This window comes from Trichomonas vaginalis, chromosome II (genome assembly GCF_026262505.1).
Source record: "Trichomonas vaginalis G3 chromosome II, whole genome shotgun sequence".
NCBI classification, from domain to species: domain Eukaryota; phylum Parabasalia; order Trichomonadida; family Trichomonadidae; genus Trichomonas; species Trichomonas vaginalis.
In genome coordinates, this window is record NC_067204.1 from 23,022,227 (window position 1) to 23,034,567 (window position 12,341).

The 12,341-nt window shown below is 34.7% G+C and overlaps 8 protein-coding genes and 3 pseudogenes across 11 annotated transcripts, besides 1 other annotated feature; 3 read left to right on the forward strand and 8 right to left on the reverse strand.

The window, feature by feature from the left end:
* Nucleotides 1–12,341: part of a mobile genetic element that runs on past both edges of the window.
* Nucleotides 112–468, forward strand: TVAGG3_0594160 (uncharacterized protein; the record flags this gene model as incomplete). Its single annotated transcript, XM_001328508.2, has 1 exon — nucleotides 112–468. One exon carries the CDS (start codon nucleotides 112–114, stop codon nucleotides 466–468), a length of 357 nt encoding a protein of 118 aa, XP_001328543.2.
* On the reverse strand, nucleotides 918–1,373 carry TVAGG3_0594170 (annotated as a pseudogene). The gene has a single exon. A coding segment is annotated over exon 1 (456 nt).
* TVAGG3_0594180 lies at nucleotides 1,404–1,825 on the reverse strand (annotated as a pseudogene). Its single transcript has one exon. A coding segment is annotated over exon 1 (422 nt).
* Nucleotides 3,004–3,432, reverse strand: TVAGG3_0594190 (uncharacterized protein; the record flags this gene model as incomplete). The annotated part of the gene is made up of 1 exon (XM_001328511.1): nucleotides 3,004–3,432. One exon carries the CDS (start codon nucleotides 3,430–3,432, stop codon nucleotides 3,004–3,006), a length of 429 nt encoding a protein of 142 aa, XP_001328546.1.
* On the forward strand, nucleotides 3,478–3,711 carry TVAGG3_0594200 (uncharacterized protein; the record flags this gene model as incomplete). The annotated part of the gene is made up of 1 exon (XM_001328512.1): nucleotides 3,478–3,711. The coding sequence occupies one exon, from the start codon at nucleotides 3,478–3,480 to the stop codon at nucleotides 3,709–3,711; it is 234 nt and encodes a 77-aa protein (XP_001328547.1).
* On the forward strand, nucleotides 3,736–4,593 carry TVAGG3_0594210 (uncharacterized protein; the record flags this gene model as incomplete). Its single annotated transcript, XM_001328513.1, has 1 exon — nucleotides 3,736–4,593. One exon carries the CDS (start codon nucleotides 3,736–3,738, stop codon nucleotides 4,591–4,593), a length of 858 nt encoding a protein of 285 aa, XP_001328548.1.
* On the reverse strand, nucleotides 4,726–6,597 carry TVAGG3_0594220 (organellar and viral DNA polymerase type B; the record flags this gene model as incomplete). Its single annotated transcript, XM_001328514.1, has 1 exon — nucleotides 4,726–6,597. One exon carries the CDS (start codon nucleotides 6,595–6,597, stop codon nucleotides 4,726–4,728), a length of 1,872 nt encoding a protein of 623 aa, XP_001328549.1.
* TVAGG3_0594230 lies at nucleotides 7,333–8,641 on the reverse strand (annotated as a pseudogene). The gene has a single exon. A coding segment is annotated over exon 1 (1,309 nt).
* On the reverse strand, nucleotides 9,872–10,451 carry TVAGG3_0594240 (KilA, N-terminal/APSES-type HTH, DNA-binding family; the record flags this gene model as incomplete). The annotated part of the gene is made up of 1 exon (XM_051239586.1): nucleotides 9,872–10,451. A coding segment is annotated over one exon (580 nt), but the record flags the coding sequence as incomplete, so codon positions are not given.
* Nucleotides 10,583–11,704, reverse strand: TVAGG3_0594250 (integrase core domain containing protein family; the record flags this gene model as incomplete). Its single annotated transcript, XM_051239587.1, has 1 exon — nucleotides 10,583–11,704. The coding sequence occupies one exon, from the start codon at nucleotides 11,702–11,704 to the stop codon at nucleotides 10,583–10,585; it is 1,122 nt and encodes a 373-aa protein (XP_051097411.1).
* TVAGG3_0594260 (keratin-associated protein family) lies at nucleotides 11,773–12,162 on the reverse strand (the record flags this gene model as incomplete). Its single annotated transcript, XM_051239588.1, has 1 exon — nucleotides 11,773–12,162. The coding sequence occupies one exon, from the start codon at nucleotides 12,160–12,162 to the stop codon at nucleotides 11,773–11,775; it is 390 nt and encodes a 129-aa protein (XP_051097412.1).

Sequence of the window (12,341 nt, forward strand, 5' to 3'; positions counted from 1 at the left end):
TTTTTTTTTAATTTTTTATTTCATTACAAAGACATGTCTGACTACATTTACTATGACTCTTTCCCAGAACGTTTCCGTGAACTATTCAAAACTCAAGTAAAACTGAGAAGCATGCATTTTAACAAAGACAGACCCATTGACGATGAAAGAAACCCTGAATATATTACAATCCCTTATGACGCAAAGTTCATTGCATACATTCCTTATGGTCGCAGAGGAACGAAAACTATTTCAACAAAGAACAAAAATTATTTCTGGAGCGATGAAGAAAATTGCCTTATCTACATAAATGCATACTTAAATAAAGCTACATATTGTACAAAAGAAGGTTGGACTGGATTTGAGCTCTACATATACGACGACGATGGAAACAGACGTTGTGTATACCCATACGATAATATGTACCATTGTTTTCATCAAGCATTAAACGAATACATAGTCAGTAAGGGTCTCATTCCTGTTGAGTAGATATGCTTTATTTTTGTTCTGTCATTTATATAAAAATAAACTTAAAAATTAATGATATCACCACTCCCACACGTATGAAAACATAGCACAAAAATAAATTTAGGTGAAGTGGTGAAATCTCACCTCTTTTTTCACCCGGTTTTTCACCCTGTTGAATTCATTGCTTTATAACTCTCTTCCTTTCTCCAACTCTTCTAACTTCTTCTTAAGTTCAGCAATGTTGTCCTCATGAAGTTTAATCTTCCTTAATATACCTTCTCTATCTAATGGTTGCTTTATCTTTCTAAACTGAACTCTACCATTCTTCATAGTATGAATGTAAAAACCTTCTGGAATATTTCCTGATTTAATGTATTCTACCAAAAACTTTTGTTTCATTGCTTCAGTGACTTTATTTGTCATTTCAATCAAATAAAAATTTTAATATTAAATAAAAATAACGTTATTTTTCAGTAAGGAAACGCAGGAGTTTTACGATTTATTTGAGGAGTAGGTTCTGGTTTAAATGTTGGAGTCGGTTTAGGAGTTGACTTTTGAACAGGAGTTGTACTTCCATAGGTTCAGGAGTCATTGAAGGTGTTGTTTGTGAAGGCGTTGGTTTTGGCGAAGGTGTTGGAGTTTGTTTAACTTCAGCTACTTCAGTATTATTTACAACATTTGCTTTATTTCTTTTCAACATAAACTGCTCCTGCTGTAGCTAGCAAACCTAGTGGGAGACCATATCTTATATAAGGACTTGACCAAATGCTATTTTTGACAGGAGCTGGTGGAACACCTAACCTTGGTGAGACTGCTCTTTGCCATTGTGCAGCTCGTAAGAAATATTCAATAGGTGCTCCATAATCGTTTGGTAAAGTTTGTTTCATAGATGGTGAAGGTTCACGAGAGCTTGATGAAGAACTCATTTATAAGCTTTAAAAATAAACGTTCATCCTTTATTCCTCACTGTCGTCCGTAGCTAAGTTATAGTCATCTAATCTTATTATGGGGATGCCATTAGCACGCACCTGAATGGCAAAGCAACAATCCCTCATAAATCCAATAAGTGGCTTTGGTACATTTTCAGTTGCTAGTTCAATAGGTCCTTTAACAGACAATTTGTATGTTATTGGAGCAGTAGATGTTTGACCTTGTTGGAAGCAAAAGTCCACTTCAGTTGGAAAACCACATAAGAAATGTGTGTTGTCATAGCTATCCCATTTATGTTCCACACTACCATCATCACCAATGACCTCATAACATCTTCATTAAATCCTATCATATCATTGTTTGTATTGCAGGCGTTCGCAACCATTTCATAAAATACAGGTCCATATGATTTTTCGGGTTCTGCAGGCATATTTCCATAAGCTCCCATGGAAAGCTGAAGATATTTAAACTTAGGGTTCTCAAAATTAACATAATAGTTTGTCTTTCTTTCTAAATAGTGCCCAAATACTTTTAACATTAATAGGCGTATAAGCTGCTTGTAAATGTTGCACTTGAACTATCTGTATTCTTTGAGAATGAACCGTCCATAGGAATCCAATCCATAACTTTAACAGGAAAACATAAAGCCTCGTTTGTATAATGTTCTACAAGTTCTGTATAAATGTTAGGGTCTAAAGAGAATGACTTTGGATGAATGAAACATTCATTAAAATCCATCTTTGTTCGAAATAGTTGCTGGGTTACAGTTGTAATAGTAACTGTTCCACTAGCTTCTACTGCCTTCGTTTCATAGTGAATGGTTCATTCCATGGAACAAATTTATTTGTCGGTGGATTTGAATCTGAAGCAAATGCAACTTTAAGAGTTGGATTGAAAGCAATGATATCATTTACAGATATAGATGTGCATTGTAAGGCGTCGCTACTGAACTTTACTTTAAGCTGAATGTTTCCTGCAAAAGCTGGAATAAATCTTATAGCTTCTAATGGTAAAAACTTTCTAACAGGAATTCTTAAACGAAGCTTAAAATCAAATGATTTTCCTGCTGTAATTGGACCACTAACAATTTGTCCTGTTCTGCATGTTCCCGAATGACTCCATACATCTTCATGTCGAGTCTTTGAGAAAACATCTACTTTCTTTATTTGTTCGGTAGTTTGTGAGTTTGAAGTTATATATGCTTCTTCTCTTGCGTTGTCTTGAGAATATACGATACGACCATTTGCAAGGATTTGATATCCAGCAACTGCATAGAAAGCGTCATCGAAACCAATCCAAAATCCTGGTGGGTTTGTTTTATTGGAACCTGAACCAATTTTTATCTACAATAAATTGACCTTCCATTTTATACGTAATGAATGTATTGTAAAGGTCCAACATATTTTCACCAGGAGGTGAGAGATTGAATGTTACCCATGTGTTATCTTTAGCAGTTCCAGGCTGTGATGGAATCTTTGCGTCAGAATATTTTCTATTAGTGTCACCAATTTGAACTGCATTGTCTATGATATCGAAATATGAGCGAATCTGATGAATATGCTCTGCTGGAGTAAATTCGTTTAACTGTTCGTTCTGCATGTATTTACTTCAGATAAAAATATCTATTTACTTCATTATTCTCACTCTTCTTCTTGGCATTCGTGGTGGAAGTTGTTTCTTGACATTTTCAATGAACTGTACATTCTCTTTTGTCTCAACTTCTTTCACTGGCGGGTCAGGATTCTTTGACTCGGTTTGTTTTTCAATGAAATTCACGAACTTTGCAATAAGCTCTTGGTTCGTTATTGAAAGTACATCTGGCTTCTTTTCTTCTGGTTCTATTGACTTTTCAGTTTGAATAGAAGGCTTAACATGGGCTTCGCCCTCGGTGCCATGCACCTTAATACTGTCGCTTTCTGCATTCGTTAATGGAACCTTTCTTTTTCTTACGTATATTTTACCATCTTTACTCTGACTTACGTAATAGAAAGGATGTTGTATTCCTCTTGCGTCATTTAATATAATAGACTCTCGCTCTGATTTTGACAAGCTCATTTTACATCGGTTAAAGTTTTAATTTTGTTTTTTATCTGCAGTCAAATGACTCAGACAATAGATGTTGAAGCATTGAAGAAAGAAATTTGTGAGCAAATTTTATCCGAACTGAAGGAACAAAAACAAGAACAAAAGCCAGAGAGACCAAAGAGAAAACTTAGTGAAAAACAACTTGCTACATTAGCTGCTGGAAGACAAAAGAACCCACGTTTGCTGTCGAAGAAAGCTAGAGAAGAAGCTGAAGCAAAAGCTAAAGAAGCTGAAGCAAAGAAAGAGTAAATGGTTTATTTTTATCCGAATTAAATGTATAGACAAATACCTTTATCTGTTGCGTTCAGTAGTGAAAACCCTGACGTCAAAATAAAGGGGAACAGAGTAACGTTTAAGTTTCCAACAGACTGGATTGTGAACATAAATGAAGAGAAGTACATTGGCATAACAAATATGTATATAACACGTGCTTTCAGAAAGGTTGACTTTATACTTCAAGTCGAGATAGAAAATGACGAACAGTCTTTAAGCGCCCAAAACATTCACATATACAAATACTTTAAAGACGATACAACATTGTTGCAATGTATGATTTCATTTAATGAGATGTTCGAGAAAAAGTTCAACATTGAAGTACAAACTTTACAGCCTTTACGTGAGTTTCTTGCACAACTGAAAGAAGAAGGTAGTCGGCCACAACTTATAGACTTTCATTATGAATTTAATGAAAATGAAGATGGAACTCATGACTGTCAGTTTGTTATATATTCACCATTCAATGAAGTAGCTAAAAAGAAAGAAAATCCATTACGTATAAGATTTCAAATCTCTGAACCAAGTGATGATTTCAAGAATGTTTTCAATTATGATGCAATGCTTCCGAGGAAAAATGAATTTTCAAAGATTGTAACACCTGGCATTTGGGATAGAAAGCAAGCTATATTATATTCAAACTTAAGTAAGGGAGTTGAAAATGAGTTCATTGGTCATACAAGAACTTCACCACTTCCTAACCCTAAATACTATAAATTAACTGGCTTCAATCGTGAGTTTTGGATAGACATGTTCTCCACTCATGACCATAACTGCCCAGTGTTCTTACCTCCAGACCATAAGGACTGTCTCTATATTGAAGCACAACTCTTAAACTCTACCATCGCAGTATTGTAAATGACCATATGGGCTTCGCCCTTGCCGCTAGCGGCTTATTTTTATCATGAATGGTCTCACTGCTGACAAAAATAAATGACCTCATGGGCTTCGCCCTTGCCGCTAAGCGGCTTATTTTTCTCATTCGTGACCTCAGAACTTAAGCTTTCTTATGAATGAAGTCTTAGTCTGAATAGAAAAGTTAAACTTCTCTTCAAATGCAGGTGTAGCAGACTTACATAAGTCGAATGCAATCTCTTGACCGTCATGAAGTGCTTTGTAAAGTTTCATTAAACTGAACTCAGAGTCTTTGTCATATGTTCCAACAGGTATGTGAATGTTCTTATCTTCATTGTAATAGCATTGTATAGCTTCAGGAAACATTTCATTTGCTGTTAAAGCAAGGACGTCTTGTTTGACACCTTTGCAACGTGCATGAAATGCAACTTCATTTAAATCATTCGTGAGTAAGTCTATGTAAGTCTTCTTTCCACAAAATATTGACTTGTATGCTAAACTTTGTTTTCCAGGTGTTATTTCTGCGAAGTCAGAATGAAATTGACCAAGGTTCTTTCCTATAAGTTCGCGACCGTATCTCTTCTTAAACTCTGCTGCAAGCTTTGGTATGTCTTCATTGAAAATATGCATGCTATCACAGTCCTGGTAAAATATTTGAAGTCCCATATCTTCAGCAGTACAGAATACTTCACACATTATTCTCTTCGACATAGACAGAATGTTAACACCAAGTGGACAGAAGTTAAAGTGTCTGCAAATGCTTTTCGTTAGCTTGAAAATAGTTTTATCTGAACCATCCAAACCTTCGAACTTCACTATATGGTTGTAGTTTCTGATGGCATATCTTAGAGCATCTTTGTCATTTACTATGGTTATTTTTGACTCAATAGGAGATAGAATAGTTTTGCCATAAATACTGTTCAGAATGAGCTTTATATTTTCTTGCAAAGGATTTCCTTCTTTCTTATACTTTAACCTTAACTCAAACAACTTCTTTACTTCATCTCTTATTCTAATATCTCTGTTTCCATCGTAATAGTATCCTTGCAACACTTCACATTTGACACCTTGATATTTTATGAGGTCTTGTAATGTTATATGGTCAACATACATTAAACGGCAAGTGTTTGAACTTCTGGGAACGTTAAGTTCTGGATTTAGTTCAGGGTCACAAACTATTAAAGGAAAGTGTCTATGTATTCCAATCTCTGTTATCTTAATGAGAACAAAGAAGCCAGACATAAACTTTTCACCAATGGGTTCCTTTTGGTCGTCATCGAATAAATGTCTCATGAGATACTCTGTGCTTAACATTTCTTTCTTCATAACCTTTGGAATACCTTCTAAAGTATAAAGTCTTGCTATAGCTGATGGATATAATGAAACAGCGTCGAAGTCAGCAATGAGTTTCTTTTCACTCTTTTGTTTCATGTTATCTGACAGCATACATCTTCCACCTTGAATACAGTGTGAAATAAATTCTCTTGGTTTATTTGAGAGGTCATATAAATTTCCATTCGGGAAGTATACTCTGTTCTCAAACAATTTGTTAGCAATTGAACAAATACTAACGTAGTCATAAACGTTTAAATCAAATTCTTTTAATATATCATTGCGGAACTTAACAAAACCTTCTCTTAAAATTCTTACATCTTGTTTGCAATAGAATGTACTATACTTTTCTAAGTCGAAGTGGTTTTCATCTATTCTGCAACCTTTGATGGAATCTATGTTTTTCATGAACGTATCCGCATCCTGGATAAACTTACACGCTTCAGAAATGACACCAGTTCTGTTGTCATTTGCTAATAAAGAGCTTGAATAATATTGATACGGAAATATTTCCTTTTCACCACACTGCAAATGAAACATTTCAGGAAATAGTTTAAGCTTCTTATTTATAACAGTGTATGAATCTTTAATAATGATTGCTTTACCTTTATATATTCCCGTTATTTGCATTGTTCGTGAACCTTTAATGATGGAAGTTCCTTTCACTTCTGTCATGTGTCTTAAGATGAAGTTTATATCATAACTGAGGTTATGGAAATATATTAAACTCTTGTCAGGAAGTCGCTCCAAAAATTCTGTTGCACAGTTCTGACCCCAAATGCTTTCACTCACTGAACCATCTTCACCGTCATAACAAATGTTAAAGGCTTTATGAACTCCATCAGTGCTACATTCAAAGTCAGCAAGAAAACGTGCTCAGGAATGAACTTACATTTAGCTTTATTTACTTCTTTTGACTCGGCTTTCTTCTTCAGTTGTACACAATACTTTGGAGCATATGTCAAATCTTTAAATGGTGCAAGGTTCTGTTTATATAAGTCAGTCGTATATGTGAAAAGTTCTCCATATGAAATAGGTTCAAAATATTTGCACCCCCACAATGTTTTCATAACATCCCATAACGGTGTTGTTCTATCATAACGAACTACATATTTGTTCTCTCTCTTTGTATAAATCTTCATCTGTTTCTCAATGTTCATTCCACCACACTCCTTCAAGATTTCTATATAGTTGCGAATGAAATATGTTGTCATTGGTAATCTTTCATTTAGCATGTAATGGTCTTCAACAAGAAGTAAGTCAATAGTTCGAACAGTTTCACATTCTTTTGGTATGTATCTCTTTATTTCATTATGTCTTGAGTCATTGAAGTAACCAATGGTAACATTAAATGCTATACCTGTTGCGTCAGAAATTCTTGTACTTTACTTTGAGGAAAGTCTCTAACACGAATGACTTCTCTCATGTGGTCAATAGTTTCTTCATTTACTCCAGCCTGAATGCAAGCATAAACGAACAGTTATCTTCTGTCATAAGTGTTGCAGTTCTTTTGTTCAGTTCATTGAAGATTTGGTAGCGTTCAAGATTTATAGGTAATGTGCAAAGATACTTCCAGAACTGACCGCTTCTCTTCTTATAAAACTTCTTTTCACCATTATCTTTCCAAAAGCTTTCTATAAGTGCTGGGTTTCCTGTTTGCTTAAGAGCTTCCAAAATGGCTTTCTGGTCATTTGTCAGTGTGCTTTCATCTCTATATGGTCTCTTTTTTTGGTTTGCCTTTCTTTACATCTGACATCGTTAAGCCTTCATATTCTGTTAAATCATACATCTTTATTTCAGTAAGATTCTTTATGTTTGTCAAGAAGAAGTCATAGTGCATTTCAACAATACCTGCAGCATTTGCTTCTATCTCTGATATAAAGTTCTCCTTCAAGAGCTGATGTAGTAATGTTCCAATATTATTGAGGTTTAACGTAGAACATTCATACTTTCCACCAAGTTTATAACATACCATCCATCTCTGTTGTGAGTTTATTTTAATTTTCTCTAAGAGTCTCATGAAAACCTTACCGAAATGTTTGTGTAAGTAGTCTCTGTTTGGTTCATCTAAAGCTTCGATGTTAAAGTCAATGAGTCTATTGCCTGTCTTAACATTCCTCTTCCTATTCTCTTCATCTTTCTTTAACCATCTCTCACCTTCTTTTGGTTTGTCGTCAATGGAACGAATGACATCGTTAGCTTTGCGAACTTGTTCTATAGCACTTTTAAACATCTCTCTTCTCTGTTGTTTCAGTGTGTCGTCTCTGCTTCTTGTTTCACCAACGTTTGCATTTGTTATGTCAAACATTTCATGACGAACATCATGCGAAAGAGCTTTACGAGTATGACCAACGTTTGCATTTGTTATGTCAAACACTTCTTGACGAACATCATGCGAAAGAGCTTTACGAGTATGACCAACGTTCGCATTTGTTATGTCAAACATTTCTCTTCTTACTTCATGAGGTACTGAACGTCTATGATATAAGTCAATAACAATGTCATTTAAAGGAAATGCTCTTGCATGGACTTCGTCCTCGCCGCGTTGCGGCTTTATGAACTCATGAATTCTATCATAAGTTATTTCACCATTGTAGTCTTTAATGAAGTCAGCGAGTGCTTTTTTGTTTGTTGCGTAATGCTTTGCAACATCTATGTTAGCTTCTGTAAGAAGTTGTTTTATTTCCGAGTGTTCTAACTTAGACAACTTCCGATACATCTTTAGTAGGAAATAAAAAAATATTTTTTGAAAAAATTAGATTAGATTTTTTTTAAGTTATTTTTCAAAATAATTTAATATTTTTATTTTAATGAAACACATGCAAGATTGCAAGTTCTTTTCATACAATGCTCTCGCTACTGCCATCAAGAATGAGTTCAATAATGCTTCAAATGTTAATGTTATCTTTAACAAGAAGTTTGTGAAAGAATCTAAGTTTGGTCAGTATGTCAGACATTAGCTATCGTCATTGACCGCAACGTTATACTTCACAAGAGTTAGCAGTAGTTTTGAAACAAAAGAGTTTCTTCGTGAATGTCAAAGATACTCATTATACTGTCATAAAGAACTCTAACATTGACTTCTTCAGTATTGCTTTAAATCTTTCCGAACAGAAAGAATATAAGAAAGGTGAAACAAATGTGAAATATTATCCTTCATCTCTGAAGACAATAACGAACAAAGATGTTATACAGAAATTCTTACCAAAGGTTGAAGAAGCTTCTATTGACATTGACGAAGGAAGTGAAATGGTTGAAGAAATTGACTCTGAAGCTTTATAAGAAAATTTATTTTTGAATAACTGATGGTGACACTGAAAACATTCGTGAAAAAATTAATGAAATCATTAACGTAAACATTAACGATAAAATTTATTTCCAGGACTGTTGTCTAAATGTCATGTTGTCATCATTTTTCAGTTGCGATGGAATATATCTAACCCTCCCGTTAACTAATAAACTTGACGATCAGACAATTCTCCCTTCGTCAATTATGTTCGACACGGAGCATTTATGGAAACAATTAAATGGTAAAAACAAAATAATGACGATCAGACAATTCTCCCTTCGTCAATTATGTTCGACACGGAGCATTTATGGAAACAATTAAATGGTAAAAACAAAATAATGACGAAGGGTTTTGTTTTTTATCGTGGTTTTCTCCACTATGGTCCTAACGTGGCACCCGACGAGATTTTTTTTCATTCTTCCTCTTTGAAGTTGTCGAAATATTCTGTTATTTTTTCCTTCAGTAATGTTAAGTCTTCTTTGAATGTAAGTATTGTACAACCTTTGATGTCATAGTGTGTTTGAGGAAGAGTATTTTTGACAATTTCCTTTATTTGTTCATTCGGTGTCATTGAAATCGGTAAGTTTTCACGATAGAACCAGTTTCTGTCAGATTTATATATCTTAGCTAAGTCATAAAAGCTCTTGTTGTTTCTTCTGACTAAATGTAACATAACCATATCTTTATCTTCTTCTTTCTCCAACTCTTCAGTATATATCATATACTTATAACTCTTTTCCTTTCCTTTTGGTACTGAACGCGGTATTCTTTTCTGTATGCTTTTGTCTTTGGATTCAATGACTTCATCTTTTGCTTGAAGTTTCTTTTCCATCTCTCCACGTTCTGCTTTATATAGTTCATCTAACATCATGAAAATATAACAAGCATAACGAGGTGAAGTCCACATTGCTACGGCGTTTACTAAAAGTCTATGAACATAATAACCTTTCAAACCAGGAGCCAAATTCTTGCGATTTTCATACGGAATCTCTTCCCTCGGTTTTCCGAGGGAAGCAATCATATGAGGAAATTCTTCTAAAAGTTCTTTTGTCTGTTGGTTTTCAAACCAATGATATGCTTGCTTTGTAGAACGAAGAGCATTCATTATACTTTGCATTTGGTACATATCGTCTTTGACTGAACGAATGAGACGTAACTGTTTGTTATACTGTATGTACTCGTATTCTTCATTTATAGCTTCATGGACTATAACTGTTGTTGTGTTCTCTGATGTTGACATTACTGTCTTTACATACAAAATAAAAAAATAAATAAAAATAAAACTAACTTTATTTTTTCTATCTTAAGGAAATTCATGAAAATTCACGAGGGTGAAAAAACAGGTGAAAAAAGAGGTGAAATCTCACCTCTTCACCTAAAAATTATTTTTGCTGAAAAATGACCAAATTTCATGAATTTTCTTATTCTTTCTGGCATATTTTTGTCTTTCCAGTACTCCCGCTCTAATGGTCCCAGATGTGTTGGCTTTGACTCTCTCAAGTTCTTAGATGGTATAACATCTTCAACGCCTCCTTCATATCTTACTTTATAAGTGTCATTGTTTATGTTATAGCCAAGTATTTCAATAACCACTCCTCGCTTTGCTTCGTCAATGGTTTCAGCAAGTTTGCCATTACTACTTTCAACTAATTTATGACGAGGATAAAACACAATGGAGTCGTCAGCAGCTTTTATAAGATATCCATTACCTTGCGTAGATTCTACGATATAATAGTTTCTACTTAACCTTAAACGTTTCTTTGTCAACGGTTTGTCGTCAAGAACTACACGAACTTTTGTACCAGGAATGAGGGTAAATTGTGTTGAATTTCTGATATTTTGTGTTTGACTTCGTTTCTTTTGTATATACTTTTCTTCTTGTTGTTGTGTCATTGAATTTGGTGTATGTCCTGTTGTAGAGTGTGTTGAGGAATTATATACTTCGAGAAAATGTTTCATTGTTTCTTCGGTAAAGTCTCGCTCTTGGTTTAAATCTCTGAGCGTTCTTATGAAGCGGTTTATGATGCCGAGTATGTTATGGTTATGGTCTTCAGTAGTGTAGTGAGTTATGTTATGCTTAATGAGAAAATCTGTGATTTCATTGCTGAGGTATGCACCGTCTTGGTCTGAAGTTAATGAAGTGGGATGATGTTCTGCTACAAACTTTTGTAAAACTCTTAACACTTCATGAGTTCCTTTATTCCTCATTGGATATGCATATGCTTTGCGAGTGTTAACATTAATGAAGATGAGGAATGGTTTATGTCCTCCTTTTCTGCTTTGAATGAGAGTGTCAAATTGGTATGCGTCAGGAGCGTTGGAGTAAATTGGTAAAAAGTAGTCGTAATGGTTTATTTTTGTTTGATGTACAACATTTTTGTCAAAGAACCTTTTCACTTCAGCTCTGTTAGTAAATCCCCAACTCTTTGCAGCTTCATTGAACTTCTTAAATGACCTCCATGGATGTTGTTCGAATACTTCTTTCAAGCTCATTTATGTAAAGTTAAAGATTTTATTCAAGACGGTAAGCCTTGACCCAAAGGGTCTAGGCTCAAGCGCGTTCATTGAACGCGGTACCATGCATAAACCGTCATAAATGGTGGCATATAATCTTCACCCGAGCCTGTTGGATTTGTTGTGAAAGTGTGTGAATGATTTCCTCCTGGTTCAGTTGGTCGAAAAGTCTTTTTTGCTGAATTGTTATAAGATGGAGATAAAACGTCATTGCCAGCTTTATAGTCTGAGTTGTATAATGGGTGGTCTCTTAATGAGTGGCTATGGTCGCCAGAAAAGTTTGTCGTTCCTGTATGAGTGTGCGCAGGTAAGTTTGCTTCTTTAATTTTCTTTGAGCCTCCTGTTTGCTTTGAAGAGTTAGCACAGTATAAGAATTTGTCTACAATCTGCTGCCACGTACCAAAACCTAAAACACTTGCCGGATTTGTTGAGTTCATTGACGTATAAATAGAGCCTATAGGATATATGGTTTCAAGAATCTGAGTCTTCATTGTTTGAAGTTCTGTTTTGTCGGCTTTCTTATCTAACATTGCTGGTAGTTCGTATGCTTCAAAGTTTCTGGCATGACCTTCAATGTTCATACATCTGTTATCTAAATTGTTTAGTGTATCTTTTA